This window comes from Carcharhinus amblyrhynchos, chromosome 14, assembly GCF_965287045.1.
Source record: "Carcharhinus amblyrhynchos chromosome 14, sCarAmb.v2.hapA, whole genome shotgun sequence".
NCBI lineage: Eukaryota > Metazoa > Chordata > Chondrichthyes > Carcharhiniformes > Carcharhinidae > Carcharhinus > Carcharhinus amblyrhynchos.
Window position 1 is genome coordinate 32,057,431 of NC_137337.1, and position 17,461 is coordinate 32,074,891.

General features: G+C 40.5%; 1 protein-coding gene across 2 annotated transcripts in view; it reads right to left on the reverse strand.

The window, feature by feature from the left end:
- Positions 1-2,368: 2,368 nt before the first annotated feature.
- Positions 2,369-17,461, reverse strand: part of ppp1r13bb (protein phosphatase 1, regulatory subunit 13Bb) — a 96,535-nt gene continuing 81,442 nt past the window's right edge. For both annotated transcript variants that reach the window (XM_080202591.1, XM_080202590.1), the window contains exons 14-19: positions 15,870-16,606; positions 12,571-12,708; positions 12,320-12,453; positions 10,594-10,760; positions 5,626-5,825; positions 2,369-3,497 (exon numbers count right to left, since the gene is read on the reverse strand). In XM_080202591.1, coding sequence (XP_080058717.1) covers positions 3,456-3,497; positions 5,626-5,825; positions 10,594-10,760; positions 12,320-12,453; positions 12,571-12,708; positions 15,870-16,606 — 1,418 coding nt within the window. In that variant the 3' untranslated portion in view covers positions 2,369-3,455. The remainder of the gene's footprint in view (positions 3,498-5,625; positions 5,826-10,593; positions 10,761-12,319; positions 12,454-12,570; positions 12,709-15,869; positions 16,607-17,461) is intronic.

The window sequence follows — 17,461 nt, forward strand, 5'->3', positions numbered from 1 at the left end:
GACAAATCGAGCCAAAACCATCCTCTACATAAATGTATTACCATCTTCCATTTTAGGTCAACTATGCAGGCTGATCAACATCTGTGACTAGTAGGAACTGGCCTCAGATGCCAAGCTAAATCATGGCAAGAGCAAGGCCATGTTCTTTGGGAACAGGGGTGACCGATCCCTTGTCCCCTTCACAGTCGGGCCAGGCTTTAAAAACTGGAAGAAGCGTGTAGGTAAAATGAACTAAAAACAGGGTATATGGGAGCGATGCTCCCACTCCATTGCAGCTAAGAATTGGTCATCAGGTGAAGCACTCTTGGTGTTACTGTACCTGACACAGGTCTGGCCCATCCTCATCTCCTACACTGTGTTTTCCACTTCATCTGGAGGTTAAAAATGGACCACGCACAAAGGGACATGATGTACAAACCTCTAAAGGAGGTTAAAATGTGCTCATCACCATCCTAATCCTGCTGTGTGTATGGTCGCTGTGCATAGATCCTCAGTGCACAAACACCAAATGTCACTGTGTTGAGGTTCTATCTGTCCCCAGTGTTGTGAAGGATGGATCTTTCCACGCTGCCACGGAATGCTCCAAGTAGTTGGACAGTGTCATTTAACCTGTCCCTCATGGAAAGATTTAAGCAGAGAAACACCTTTGACCACAAGTCCATCAGGAAGTGGTCTGCATGCCCTAGAGGAAAAAGAGATGGTAGGTCCTGTTGGATGGTTCGCTGAACTGATTGTCAAGGTCATGATGAATGTCTCATCACCAGAACTTTCAAACAAGTACCAAGACCTGGCTTGGCCACTTCCTTGTGGAATGTGCCTTTGTAAAGAAGGTCTGGAAGAGGTGGTTTCTGTTGCAGTTCATCCTGAACAGCTCTGTGATCAAGATTCTGCACTCTCCAGGCTGTTTCCAGGGATGCACACAAAGATAAACATCAGCTGCTGCTGGAGGATCACCAACTTGGTGAAAGATATTTTTGATCTTCCCGCAACTCGTTGGTCTTCCGGCACAAGGAGTTGTCTTCAGCTGAGTGTTACAGACTAGCACATCCCAAAGCCCAGGACTACACACGGAGGAACACATTAAAGCTTGGGGCAGACACCACAGTGCAATAGGAAAGCTTGCTGTCTAAAACCAGGGGAGTGCAGCTATACAGAATCCCCTTGGCTGTAGGACTCTCACTAAATGCATAATGAATATTACATGTACCATAATTGTATGGAAGCAATTTAGAGTGCAACCTGATCTAGATAGGCAACTTAAATACATTTGCATCATTTGTAATTACCATTTAGAAATGTCTGTAATGTTTGACAGCTCAGTGACTATCACTGTTTGCTGTGCAGACACATGGATTTGGGCCAATGTCTGTGGGAGTTTGTGCATTCTCCCTGTGCTTGCGTGGGTTTTCTCTGGGTGCTCCGGTTTCCTCCCACATCCCAAAGATATGCTCTTAGGCTGATTGGTGTAACAAATTGTCCCTAAATTAGTCTCCCCTCAATCTGGTTTCCAATGTGGAGTGCCATAAGCGTAGACAAGGGTCATGGGTGGAAGAGGGAACTCACAATGTTAAAATGGCGGCGCAGGCTCGTTGGGCCGAAGGGCTTGTTTCCCGTGCTGTGTTGTTCTTTGTTCTTTGAGCTGCAACTGTTTATGTTTGAGTTGGTACTAGAAGTGTTAAATAAAGGAATTGTTGAATTATTTTCCTTGTTTGTTTCATTAAGCTGGAATGCTTGGAAGGTGTTGAAATTAAAGCTGTATAACACATCCCACACAGAATCAATGCTCCATTTCCTTCACATTCCTTTAATGTGATTAATTAATGAGATACAGTTGTTTACCCTGTTCACACAGGTTCCGATGCCATTACCCTTGCATTACTGACTTGCACTTACAAAAGTTTGTCATGCAAAGATGTCTTTTTAACTTTAACTCCAGAAAATTCTGTATCTTCAGGAGAAATTTATTTGGCATAGAATATTAGAGATGGAATAAGGGGATCTTATCTGGCTAAAAATGTGAGGGACAGCAATCGTCAGAACTAGAATTTTTCCATATGTTTGTCAATCAAAAATTTTCCTGCTACCTTCAGTATGCAATATAATTCTAAACTAAACAGTGCAGTTGAGCAAATATGGCTGCTTAATTAGTTTACCACGATATGTAAAACAATTCCTAAATGTTAAGAATTTAGGTCCACACCAACACCCACACCAGAGAAGGGATTGAAGAAAAGAAAGAATATATATCTCAGCACCAAACTCCAATGCTTTCAATTAAACACAGGTTTTTGGCCAGTCAATATAATCTGAAATGGCCTCAAGAACTCTGGTTATCCATTAGTTAGAATGAATATAATTTGCCAAATGCCACTGTTCATGCCACTATTTTATTGTATACGTTTACATAACACTTTTGTTAAGCAGTGTATTACTATCAACTATGAAAAACAGTTCAGTCACTTAATCATACATAATATAGCCCACTGTTATAATCTTATACATCACAATATTTACATTCAATACTACCCTGTGCTCAAGTTAACAGAACTGTTAGGAAAAGATTAGATATGAAACATGGTAAACAAGCCAAAGATTGTTTTGTTACATGTATAAACTCATTTATTAGGATGTGTGCCTAGAATTATTTCAAAAAGAAAAATGTAATTGGAAAAAATAAATGAAAAATTCTTTAATATAGAAATATACTTGAATACTTAGTTCAATGAAGTGCTGTAGTGTTTTGCACCAAACTGTGGTGAAAGTTATTGCATCATTTCCATAATAGACACAGAAGTTAATTGATGACAATATCCTCTGCTCATTCTCACATTCGCCATTCCATTAGTCACATACACTTCACTTACCTCAAACAACTCAGACAGTGCACCTCACCTTACTAAAACCCTTGTTCATCTCAATTGCAGCATTGTCACATTATTTTAAAGTCTTTTTTCATGTCCAAGCATACATTTCATAATCCTTTAACTGCTCTAATTATCATAAAATCAAACTCTGCTAGTCCATTCATCTGGCCTTTCAATAATTATAACTTCCTCCCTGAAACCCAAGAAAGTTACATTAAAACATCTCCCTTACCACCACTGCCAGCCAAGCATGTCACATACTTACAATACTGAGGTCATGTGGTTTTCAGATAACACCACTTCCTCTGTGTGTATGTGTGATGTCCAGGTCTAAATGTGTGCACGTATGGGTCCATGCACATGTGCAAGTGTGCATGTTTTTGTGTACACGTGAAGGTGTGCTTGGGTACACATATGCGTGTTCTTCGGATGTAGCGATGCGACTTTGTTCAGAGAAAAAGCACCATAAACTACTGCATATCCAAATCACAGCACATAAATATCTAGTTCCTCGTTAGGGAGGAGAACACCTCCATTACGTAGCAGATTGTATTTGTTCCAGATTCCAATTAAAAGGACTCAAGAATATTCCTAAGCCAGAGATCGTTGCCGGGGCTTTATTCTAGGATACAACTGTAACAAAATAAGAAGAAAAGGACATTAAAATAATGATAATATTACTATATTGTACTTTCCAAACAATTGTACTTCCTTCTTCAGTCACAAACAAAGACAGTCTGAGCTAAGGATGTCACTACAGTCAATACTAATACTGCTCTGAATTTGATAAAATTTATAGGAACATGTGGCAATGTCAGGAAACAAAGTCCACTGTAGAATAAGATGACAAAAATTAACCTGGTGTAAAAGGAGAAGATATGAAGAGAGTAAATGCTTGGTCAAAGAGGCATGTTTTAAGGAGGGTCTTCAAAGAGAGGTGGTAGGTTAAAGGTTTAGAGAAGCAATTTCATAATGTAGGTTCTAGACAGCTAAAAATACAGCCAGGAACAGTGAGGGATGCATAAATCCAGGGCTGGAAGAACAAAGAATCCTTGGATAGTTGTAGGCTTGGAAAAATGAACCAAGCAGGGATTTGAACAATAGATTGGAAGGCAAAATTGATTATAATTATTAGTAAATTCCCTATTTCTTCATCTAAATCAGCTTTATGATCATACTAGCAAACAAATGGCTAAATACATTCAAGCACATTAATTTACTTCCCCCATTTCACAGTAGGGTTCTGATAGTTGAAAGATAGATTCATGGTACAGGTGGCTGCCATTCAGTTCATGATGTCAGTCAGAAAAGTGCCATCCATTTTAATTGCATCTTCCAGCTTTTGGTCTGTAGCTTATGGCACCTCAAGGACATATCCAAATGCTTTTTATATGCTTCTGGTATATTTAGAATTAATTTAATAGAAAAGCTAGTGCAGCTCTAGGCTATGGAGGCCATTCTTAAAGGGTTAGCTATTTTTGGCCTCAAGATGGGACAGCAAGGAAAGTGAACACTTGCTCAATAATTAAACTGTCAATATAAATGGTCTTGAGAAAAGGTGAACATTCTTACATGGCCTACTACTTTTTTTCAATGCTAATTATTTTCTTTTGATCAAATTTGAGTCGCCTTGAATGTCTCTGGTTCAGCCCACCACCAGTTAACTAATGATCATTAGTGGCAGTCTGTACTTGCTGATTTAATATTATGTATTAACATAGCTCACTCTGATCATTTCAACTAGCTTTTAAATCTTCTTACAGTCTCAAATTTTTGTTCTCAATACCAAATTTTTAACTGAAATGGAAATCAGTATTTGTCCAAAGCAGTATCAATGATTTTTAAAAAAATTATAATCTTAACTTTAAATAATCCTATGGCCAAAGAGTATAATTCCAAGTTCTTTTAGCTTTCCTTATTTCATCCAGCAGTTAGATGTAGAGCAACAACTATAGAAAACTTGCTGCAGCCCACAAATTCAAAGCAATAACCTTATCATAATTAGAATTATGGGGCCAAACTTCATGCTGCTATTTTTGCACTTTATACTTGATATCTGTTTCTAGGCTGCCTGTATCCAATAGTTTTGTAAAGCAAAGGATAATAAGAAGCACCACAGTTTGTAACATATAGGAAATGTAGTAATTGATTTGGACTGTGCTATAAATAGTTTGTCCTGTTAAAACTAATGAATCATATGGATCAGTGGCACAAAAATCAATAACTGACATTCAGAATTTAATGATACATCAGTTGTTAATGAAAATATTTATTTTTTCTTCAGTTATGTTGTTCATTCTTTACACTAATTTCTATTTTCTTGGACTGGTCCCCAAGAAGATTTCTCCAACCTGACCTTTTACACTCTTCCAGTCTCTTTAGCTACTGATTAGCTAGCAAAGTTGGATTAAGAGTTCTTGGAACCTTGGGCATCAATAACATTTCAGCCTTTCCCCTTGACACAAAGTATCAAGCCGATCCACTAAAACTCCGGTGTATAGTAAAATACATGAAGCTGTAGGCTTGCAGAATATCTACAAACTAGATTAATCAGAATTACAACACTTAGGCACCACAGTCTACCATTCTTAAATGACAGGAGCACATATGGGTCGTCTGACATGAGTTTCTAAATTTGGCTGGGTCTTCTAACATCATAATAATACTAGCTGACGGACAGATTAAGTTATTTTTGTTTTATTTGCACTATTACATTTTAATGAAAAAATGTATAAAGTTACAGAATATTGGCTATATTTACCCCTAGCAGATTGCGAGGAACATAGCCTTCCTTGTCATTCAAACGAGCCCACCACCAGTCTGTTTCATTGTCATCTTTACGCCTCAGGACCGTCAGAGGATCTCCTTCATGGAATGATAACTCATCACTGTTCTTGGCCTCGTAGTCCCACAAAGCATAAACCACACCTTTGTTCATGACACCCATTTTTTCTTGTACTCCTATTGTGGATTGAAAGTAATTTGCAATTACCCCAGAAACTGACAAACATGTTGCTGGTCATTGAACAAACAAAATGTATGCTTTAGAGCTATACTTGCTTACTGGATCAAATATTTTCTTTTGCATTCAAAAGTATTCATTTAAACATGTTTAGTTAATATATGTATCCAGACTTATAAAAATGTATCAAGTATCCTCTCAGGCTGGTCACTATCATATAATTGAGAGAGCAAAACAGCATTGCTCCTGGACTCGACTACAAAATGCTATTCTAGAATGGAAAGTAGATAGGGGGAGAAATTACTCTTCTTTAAAAATTGGCTCGTTCTCCCTTCTCAAAAGAAGGAGTGCATTGCTGTCAATTAGCAATCCATTAAGGGGTTTTAGGAAATTTTTTTTTGCCAAGTAGCAAAAAAAGTGGCAAACAGCCTCATGATTTTCTGCTTAAGGAATTAAGTTGAACTGTTGGAACAGTTATACTAAAATTACCATTATCACAGAACTGAATCTTTGTATATATGCTGTGGATTTGCCACTAATTTACAATTTTGTATTACATAAAGATGGCAGGACATGTTGAGCGACTAGTTAATAAAGCATATTGTATCCTACATTCTATTAATAAGAACATTGAGACAAGAGTAAGGAGGTCATGTTGAACATGTTTAAGATACTATTCAGGCCTCATCTGGAGTATGGAGACAAGTTCTGCATGCCATAATGGAGGAAGGATGTAAAGGCATCAGAAAGTACAGCAGAGATTCACAGGAACAATTCCAGGGATAAACAATTGTAACTATGAAGATAGCTTGAAGAGATTGGATCTGTTTACCTTGGAGAAAAGAAGGCCGAGAGGAGACCTGATAGACATGTTCAAGATACTGATGGATATGGATAGAGTAAATAGTGAGAAACTGTTCCTTCACAAGAGAGCATCAAATAATAGGCAAAAGGGGCATAATGGGAGGAAAAATGTTTTCACCCAGAGGGTGGCTGGAGTCTGGAACAACTTTGAGATGGTGGTAGAAGCAGATTCAACCTAGGTATTCAGAATTCAGAGGGAATTAGATTGCTACTTAAAAAGAATGAATGTGCAAGGTTACAGGGATAAAGGTAGGGGAGTGGGACCAGGTAGGATGTGCAAACTCGATGTGCTGAATGACCTTCTTCTGCACTGTAAGGATTCTGTGATAAAACATTCAAAAGTGAAAGGAACAATGTCAGGAGTGTCTAGGGTGTATTTGTTCACAAAGTATATAACCTGACACTGGTTTATGTCCATAAATGGCAAGTTCCTGATCATGGCAAGCTTGAAACAGAAGCAGCAAGCAGAGACTAAACACCAACATGGAGGGTGAGAAGTGAATCAATCTAAATATTGGTTAGATGGCTCAGTGTATAGTTAGTAAAGACAGAACATTTGACTTGAACAGAGAAACTTGATAAAGTGATCAACATTTAGTGCAACATTTAGCACTGCTTAATTCATTTTGCCAAATTTTTAAGAGAACATAAGAAATAGGAGCAGGAGTAGGCCATCTAGTCCCTCGAGCCTGCCCCGCCATTCAATAAGATCATGGCTGATCTGTCGTGTCTCAGTTCCACATTCCTGCCCTCTCCCCATAACCCTTAATCCCCTTGCCTATCAAAAACCTATCAACCCGCGTCTTAAAAATATTTAGCGAGGCAGCCTCCACCACTTCAACGGGCAGAGAATTCCAGAGATTCACCACCCTCTGAGTGAAGAAGTTCCTCCTCAACTCCGTTTTATACCCCCCCCTCCCTTATCTTGAGGCTGTGCCCTCTAGTCCTACTGTCCTTTCTGAGCAGGAAGAACCTCTCCACCTCTATCCTATCCATCCCATTCATCATCTTATACGTCTCAATGAGATCTCCCCTCATTTTTCTAAACTCTAACGAGTACAAGCCTGGTTTATTCAGCCTCTCCTCATAGTTCAACCCCCTCAACTCCGGTATCAGCCTAGTAAACCTCCTCTGCACTCCCTCCAAGGCCAAAATATCCTTGCGTAAGTGCGGCGACCAAAACTGCACACAGTACTCCAGCTGCGGCCTCACCAGTGCCCTATACAGCTGCAGCAAGACCTCCCTACTTTTATATTCAATCCCCCTCGCTATGAAGGCCAGCATCCCATTTGCCTTCCTGACCACCTGCTGCACCTGCAGGCTGGGTTTTTGCGACTCGTGCACAAGGACCCCGAGGTCCCTCTACACCGTCGCATGCTGCAGCTTTTCGCCGTGTAAGTAATAGTCCTTCCTACCATTATTCCTACCAAAGTGGACAACCTCACATTTGCCAACATTAAATTCCATTTGCCAGTTCCTGGCCCATTCGCCCAGCCTATCTAGATCCTTCTGCAGACTCTCCACACCCTCCGCACAATTTGCCGTTCCACCAATCTTGGCGTCATCAGCAAATTTCGACACCATACACTCGGTTCCCTCCTCCAGATCATCTATATAAATGGTAAATAGCCGAGGCCCCAGCACCGACCCCTGGGGCACTCCACTAGTCACCAACCGCCAATCCGAATAGCACCCATTGACCCCCACTCTCTGCCTCCTATTTGACAGCCAATCCTCTATCCACGCTAACACCCTACCCCCAACTCCATGCCCCCTGACCTTCTGTAATAACCTCTTATAAGGCACCTTGTCAAACGCCTTCTGAAAATCAAGAAACACCACATCCACCGGCTCTCCTCTATCCACCGCCCTAGACACACCCTCATAGAACTCCAATAAATTCATCAGACACAATTTCCCCTTAACGAAACTGTGCTGCGTCTGCTCTATCAAACAATTCTCAAGATGCCTCGTTATTTTCTCCTTGATCACGGATTCTAACATTTTTCCTACAACAGACGTTAAACTAACCGGCCTATAATTCCCTGCCTTTTGCCTGCCACCCTTCTTAAACAACAGCGTAACATTAGCCGTTTTCCAATCTTCCAGCACTTCCCCGAAATCCAGCGACATTTGGAAAATAATCACCAAGGCATCCACTATCACCTCCGCCATTTCTTTCAGAACCCTTGGATGCATTCCATCCGGTCCTGGGGACTTGTCCACAATCAGTCCCTCCAGTCTGTCGAGCACCGCCTCTCTAGTAACAATAATGTCATTCAGGCCCTCCACTCCTACCATCTTTCCATCGCTAACACCCGGCAAATTATTCACGTCCTCCTCCGTGAAGACCGAAACAAAAAGTTATTCAAGGCCTCAGCCATTTCCCCATCCCCTACCACTAAGTCCCCCTTCTCATCCTCTAAGGGTCCAACGTTCACCCTAGCCAGCCTCTTCCTTTTCATATATTTATAAAAACTCTTGCTATCCTTTTTTATATTAAGCGCTAGCCCAGCTTCATAGTTTATCCTACCCTTCTTTATCAACTTCTTTGTCATTCTTTGTTGACATTTAAACCTCTCCCAATCCTCTTCTCGCCCACTACTCTTAGCTACTCTAAACGCCTCCGCTTTTAATTTAACACTTTCCTTTACCTCCTTCGTTATCCACGGCTGATTATCTCTCCTCCTACGATCCTTTTTAACCATCGGAATAAATTTCTGCTGAGCACCAAGAAAGATCTCCTTAAAGATCCTCCACTGTTCCTCAGCAGACCTACCTTCCAACACGCTCCCCCAATCAACATTCGCCAATTCCTCTCTCATCCTACCGTACTCCCCTCTGTTCAAACAAAGGCACATGTCCGGGAACCCACTTTCTCCTCCTCCATCTGCATCAGAAACTCCACCATACAACGATCACTCTTCCCAAGAGGATCCCTTCACCACAAGGTCCCTAATTCTACCCGCCTCATTACATAACACCAGATCCAAGATAGCTCGCTCCCTCGTCAGCTCCAACACGCACTGTTCAAGGAAACTATCCCGGCAGCATTCCAAGAACTCCTCCTCAAGCCCACCGCGTCTAACATGGGTCGACCAATCAATATGTAGATTGAAATCCCCCATAATTATCGCCGTTCCATTCCTGCACGCCGCATTTATTTGCGCGTTAACAGCCTGCTCCACCTCCAGATCATTATTCGGGGGCCTATAAACGACACCCACCAGTGTCTTCCTCCCTTTGCTGTTCTTAATCTCCACCCACAACAATTCCACTTTCTGCTCTTTGGTTCCTATATCATCCCTTACTACCACCCTGATGCTATCCTTAATCAGCAGAGCTACGCCCCCCCCCTTTTTCTCCTGCCTATCCTTCCTAAACACTTGATACCCCTGGACATTCAGCTCCCAGTCCCTGTCACCTTGCAGCCACGTCTCTGTAATGGCCACCAGATCATATCCATTTGTGCTGATCTGCGCCACCAGCTCATCCACTTTATTCCGAATGCTCCGTGCATTCAGATAAAGTGCCTTCATCCCAGCCTTCACCTGTACCCTATTTGCCAGAACGCCACCAACCATACTCACGCCCCCTACTCCCTTTATTATTGGGACATCGTTGGCCTCTTCCCTTACCTGTACCCTCTCCTTAACTTCAGACCCCGTAATGTCACCTACCCTTGCACCCTCCCCCCCCCTAATAATCTTAAAGCCCTATCTACAGTCCTATTTACACGATTCGCCAGGACTCTGGTCCCAGCACGGTTCAGACCAACCCCATCCCACCTGAACAGGTCCCACCTACCCCAATACTGGTGCCAATGCCCCATAAATTCAAACCCAGAGGGGTTGAACATGTGCACAAGATGAAGAAAGAATCACAAGGTTCATAAATACTTGCCATAAAGGAACTGTGAACACTGTACAAAGCCTTCTTCCATCTCCTCACATTTATCTGCTGCTGTTTCAACATCACTGATGGTGGTGGCAAAAATAGCAGCACCAGATTCCACAAGCAGTTTGCAGAGTTGGACACTGTTGCAGGAAGCAGCACAGTGTAATGGTGTCCTGAGAAGAAACCAGTACAATTTCAGATAACTTCAAGATTAAAGTCACTCAGATATATGCTAGTGAAGTATACATCCTTTTAACCAAATAAATCATATTTCCACATATAGAATAACAATTATTTAACTACAGGAACAGCTTTTTAACAGTCCTTAAAACTACAGCTTTAAATTGCCCAAAATATCCTGTAGGCATAATATGTGGGATGAATTTGACCCAGACCATAAATCAATTTGGCTGCAAACATAGAGATGAAGGGTATATCACTTCTATGAGTGGTAGGGGATACGGTGTGGGGAGTACAGGGAAAGAGAAGCATATACAAATAAAATGTAAATCAGATTTTGTCCTTGACACTTGTTGCAGACCCTGTACTTCATTCAGAGATTTGCAAATTATTTTCTTAATAATCAGCTGGCCACGAAAAGGTAAAACATTTTGGAACTTTCCCATCGAGAACAACTTCAAGCAGTAACATCCGATTTCCTTCCCATCTAGCACAAGATAACCATACATTTCTATTATTAACACAACACTGCATTTCTTCATTGCCTCAGATACTGCCAATCCAGTGTTCAAGGTACAGCCTGACCATAGAATTGTACGGTTTGAACACTATTCCCTCTAAATTATAGTATAATGTTTTGTTAATTGCTGCTGTAAACTGATCAGACATGTTTAAGGTTCTCAAAACACATAACACCTATTTTTTTCTTATCTATAGTCCTTTGAACCTGTTTGCATTAAGCTTGATCTACTTTTAATCTATACGCAAACTAATTCTGTAATGAAAATCCTATTCCAGTATTCAAAAGACAATGTCAGGAGGAGCAGAGTCAGCTACAATTTTTACCACACTACTTGTTTCTCCAAGGCACAAAGCATTGCAGATTCATTTATTTACTGACAATCATACATTTCATTCAGTAGAAATGTATAGTGGAAGAGGAAACATTTTAATTTGTTGCATGTAACTCCAGAAAGAGAAATTAAAATTTTCTATGGATAGAAAATAGACTCCACAACTGTCCTCTGTTGGCACAATATGTACTGTACATTGGAGGTAGTGCCATCTCGTTAACTTGCTGTACTTGTAACTAATTTGCAAATAAATGGGTGATCAAAAGTTTGGTTGAAAAGGTGCTTTTAAAAAAAAAGACTTTTTAAAAACTTGGGGACAGAAAGAAGTGGGGTAAGAGAAAAGAGAGAGAAATAAAGAACAAAAAGGGAGGGGAGAGAAAAAGTGGGGTAAGAGGGCAATAGCGAGAAAGAGCAGGAAAAATTAGAGGGTTAGGAATTCCTGTCCCTGGAGACTAAGGCTACTGTGGCTGAAGACCATCAGTGGTGAAAGAGATAAAGGGAAAGAAAACGCACAGAAGAAAAACATTTATACAATTACAAGCCCAGTTTAAATCTCCTAACAAACATTTGCAACAGAAATTTGCAATTATAATGAGAGCTTTAAGTTTAATTGAGGACAGATTTCATCAGCTTAGTTTAAATGCATACTGACTACATTTCAACCAATATTCATATCAAAAAGAACATCTCAAGCTTACCATCCATCACTGTCTGCTGCATTTGCATTTACACCAAAATCAACAAGGAACTTCACAATGTGATGGTGACCAGCACACACTGCATTGTGTAATGGTGTTATTCCTTCATCATTAGGTCTACTAGGATCATTGACCTGGCCAAAACAAAAAAAGTGAACATATTAAATAACTGTTTAAACAAGACTTGCTATTGTGTAGGAATTTCAAATGCAGCATGCAACAAATTACAATACAAAATGTAAAAAGATTACCTCATAAATGATGCGCTGCACAAGATCAAATTCTCCTTCTAAAGAAGCATCTAGTAGTAAAGCTAGAGGATCGAATTTTACCCTCATTCCACAACCAGTCCTTTCTGAATCAGGCTTTTTTAAATTTGTACGTTTAATCTGAGGAAATATACTAATATTAGAAGTAAATTCAACAATTTGCAAAAGAGAAACACATCTTTCTAGGACCATCTAGCAAAAGTTTTAACAAAAGTTGCTCAAATGTAAAGCTACAATGGCATTTTTGTGATGCTGAATCTTAGCTGCTAATATTTTTGGAATCTTGTCCTTTCCATGTTTCACATATACTCATACCTTTAATCTTGCATTCATAAAATGTCAAAGCTAGCTGTAGCATCCACAATTCACTTTGATTGAGCTCTGCTAATTAGCACCAAGGAGGGAATAAAGGCTTACTTTCCATTGCCCTTTATCTGGCTTTGCTTCAAAGGTTCATCTACTCTTCCCTTAAAATGTATCTTATGGCATCTCCCTTACTCCATGGCAATGCCTTGCCCAGAGTTGACATGCCAAGCAATCAGAATTTTTTTTGGCATTCTTGCAACTGTCCTGATGAATGCATGATTAAAAAGCTTCATCAACATCTATCTATTTTCAGCAATATTCAAGGAATGAAATTCTTAAAATTTTTCTTCACGACTCTTCCCTCAAGCAGGAGTGCTTTGGAAAATAACAGGTAAAGTCAAGAAGAAATGGAAGATGAAAGAAAATCATAAATTAAAGTATTTTGTTCATTGGACAAGTTAGCAGGCTAAGGGACGATTGCATCTAATGGGATTATTTCTAGGATCCTGTGGAAGGTAAACAGGAACTTACTGGGACCCTAATACCATATTTCAGGTGTCTATGGAGTGTGGATGGGTGCTGGAGAAATGGAGAGTGACCAAATATTGCCCATTTTTAAAAACTGAGACAGAACTAGTCTGGATAATTACAGTCCAAGATAGAGAAAAAAAATTTACATTACATTGTAGTTTCATTACCATGAGACATTGCAAAGCATTCATAGCCAATGGTGATAGAGAAATATTTATAAGTAATTTCACTCTTATTTACCTACATAATAATAGAAACAGAAAACAAAAGTGGCCAGCATGGATTTCTCAAGGTAAGACAGTGCTTGACAAGCCTCAGTGAATTCTTTGAGGAAGTAACAGGTTAGGTACCTGAATGAAATGCAGTGGATATAGTGAACACAGATGCTCAGAAAACCCTTCAAGAGGTACCACACAAGAGGTTACAAGAGTAAAGATAGAATTAAGGGTCTGGATTAAAATGAGTTAGAATGCAGGAGTGAGAGTTAGAGTTAAGCGTAATTGTTTAGGATAGTTGGAAACGGTGATGTCAAAGAACAAAGAACGAAGAGAACAAAGAAAGTTACAGCACAGGAACAGGCCCATCGGCCCTCCAAGCCTGCACTGACTTTCTATTTTCCTTGTATTCCACACTTGCTTCGTATGTTCCCAACCTCCTAGCTTTGACAAATGCTTCTTTTTTCTCTGACTAGGTTCACAATATCTCTCGTTAGCCAAGGTTCCCAAAATTTGCCATACTTATCCTTCATCCTTACATGACTATGCCACTCCTGAATCCCTACCAACTTACACATGAAAGCCCCCCACATGCCAGATGTTGATTTGCTCTCAAACATCTACATTCTTCAGTTCCTGACTAATATTGTTGTTATTAGCCTTCCCCCAGTTTAGTAACTTGAGGGCTACACTTATCTTGATCGAAAAGTACCTTAAAGCTTGCTGAATTGCGGTCACTGTTCCCAAACTGCTCCCCTACTGAAACACTGACCACCTGGCTGGGCTCATTCCCCAATACCAGGTCCAGTATGGCCCCTTCCCTAGTTGGACTACCTACATACTGTTTCAAGGAGTCCTCCTGGATGCTCCTTACAAACTCTGCCCCAATCGCACCCCTAGTACGTGAGTCCCAGTCAATATAGGGGAAGTTAAAATCTCCCACCACAACCACCCCGTTACTTTTACACCTTGCCAAAATCTGCCTACACATCTGTTCCTCCATCTCCCACTGGCAGTTGGGCGACCTATAGTAAATCCCCAACATTGAGACCACTCCTTTCCTATTCCTGAGCTCTATCCATATTGCCTCGCTGTATGAGCCCTCCGAGAGGTCCTCCCAGAGTACAGCTGTAATATTCTCCTTAACCAGTAGTACAACTCCCCCACACCTTTTACATCCCCCTCTATCTCTCCAGGGTACAGATGTTTCAGGTATGTTAAGCTGCCAATCCTGTCCTTCCCTTAACCAAGTCTACATAATGGCAATATCATAGTTCCTAGTACTAATCCGAGCTATAGGTTCATCTGCCTTACCTGTTACACTTCTTGCATTGAAATAAATGCACTTCGGTCCACCAGACCCTCTTTGATTAGCAACCCTACCCTGCCTGCTGTTTGAGTCTGACTGGCTCTACTCGCTGGTTCCCCTTCAGCTAATTCACCTTCGCTTTGGTTCCCAACCCCCTGCCAAATTAGTTTAAATCCTCCCATGTGACACTGGCAAACTTCCCGGCCAGAATATTTTCCCGGCCAGTTTAGATGCAACCCATTGTTCTTGTACAGGTTGATCCAGATATCTGAAACCCTTCCTCCTACACCAGCTGTTCAACCACATATTGAGCTGCATTATCTTCCTATTCCTAGCCTCACTAGTATGTTCACTCCAGTTCATTGTATATATCAATGATTTGGGTCCTTTATCAACATGATCCCCATTTCAGTTCAAACCATGTACATACATGGAAAACTATCACACAGATGGAACATTTTACTTTAGACATAATTCCCAGTATAATGTTCATTAACTGTGAAGAAGTTGATTTCTAATGTTTTGGACAAAACTTGTGAAAATGATATCCACACATCACATGATGCAATGCAGTTAAGCCTTGCTCTAACTTCTCCAAAATTCAGAAGAGCTCTTCTATTACATCAATTCTACTTCCCATATCAGACTCACATGAAAGTTAAGAGAGATTCCCAATGTAATGCCTAATTTGGGACAGAGTTGTCTTATTAACTAACAGAAATGATCTAAACTAATTTCATACATAGCATTTCTTGCCAAGAAGAAATTTGCATCCATTATCGAGGTTCAATTTAAAACCAGTTGGACAGTGTCATAATTTACTCTGTTATTCAGGAAATAAAGCTTTAGAAAAAAGAGCCCAATGATCCAACTGATATTATTTGGTTTATAATTTATATGAAGAACAACTCAAAACTTACAGGAGGGGGCAGTGGTACAGCAGGTGGTGGAGGAGCATCTTCCTCTGGTGACATCACCTCTGGCAAAGGACTTGGTAGTTGCTCCGTTTGAACAACAGCAGGATTATTGTTATTGTCCTCTATTGTCGCAGGAATTTCATTGTCATCGGTCTGAATCAATTCAGAATGTGGAGAAGGCAGCTGGTTATCATTGGCATCTGATGACGGTTGAACTTCAGGCTGAGTTGTTGGTTCAGGCTGCACAGAACCAGACTCCACAATGCTGGTGTTACCATTATCAACATCTGCTAAAGCACCTACGTAGTCCTGCTGGTTACTGGGGAGATAAAATGGCATGTTATCCATACCTCCAGCTAGTGTATTAAAACGCTGATAGAGTAACTTCTGTATATTTGGTCCACTTGGGCCTTCAGGCTCCGTTATAGAACTGCGTTTCTTCAGAGGCCTTGGTGCATGTGCCAGCTTTTTCCTTAGAGCTTCAAGGTCAGCATCACTTTGATACCGTAATGGTGAGTGCACAATGGGCAATAATTTTGTAGGGCTCAGAGGACGTGGGATGTTTTCAACATTCGAGTTGGCAGGTGGCAAGTTCTCATGCTCTGGATCTTTTTCAATACTAGTTTGGTTTTCATCACTGGTCGGAGGATGGGAACTTTGGAAAGGCTGATTATGAGCAAAAGGCAAAGGAGATGGGGAAGCAGAACCAGATCCAGATGACAATACTGGCTTTCCATACACTAGAAAAGTGAAACAGAGACCTCTTTATTAAATCAAAAGCAATGGTTATACTTAACTATATCAAATTCCCACCAATCATGACTTGCTCTTTCGCTAATTTGCTTCTCCGCACAGAAGTCTTTGCTCACCAGATTGCCCATTGCGGGCCCAAATGTTCATTTATCTGCAGTTTTAAATGTTAAAATATAGAAGCTAACTGATGCCAAAAAAGAAAAACTGCGCAAATTTAAAAAATAACAATTGGTATCCGTAATATATTTCCTGCACTAGATAATGCACGCAATCATTTTGTTGCTGCACATAGGTGTTCACGGTTGTTGATATTTACTCCACTAATGTCCTTTAGGGAAGGAAATCTGTCATCTTTACCTGGTCTGGCCTACATGTGACTCCAGAGCCGCAGTAATGTGGTTGACTCTCATCTGCCCTCTGAAATGGCCTAGCAAGCCACTCAGTTGTATCAATCGCTCAAGAAGGCAACACACCATCACCTTCTCAAGGGCAGCTAGGGACAGGCGATAAATACTGGCCAACCAGAGACATCTATGTCCCATGAATGAATAAATGAATTCCTGATCACAATCCACCTCCACTCTCAAGTGAAGTACAAGTTTTACATTGTGTAATAAGACAAAACAAAAACCAATTTCCCCAGTATATGTCTCTAAGAGCATAGCTTCTATTGCCTTTGATCCTTTATATATATCAAAATGTAGCATAGCTGGAACCAATTAATAAAACATGTTTGTTGCTTGTGATCTCTCAGTTTGCAAGTTTGCACCGGAACATTACCCCTGCAAATGGCAGGGCTGCATACTTTACGGCAGACACAATATTATAAAAAATATCAAATT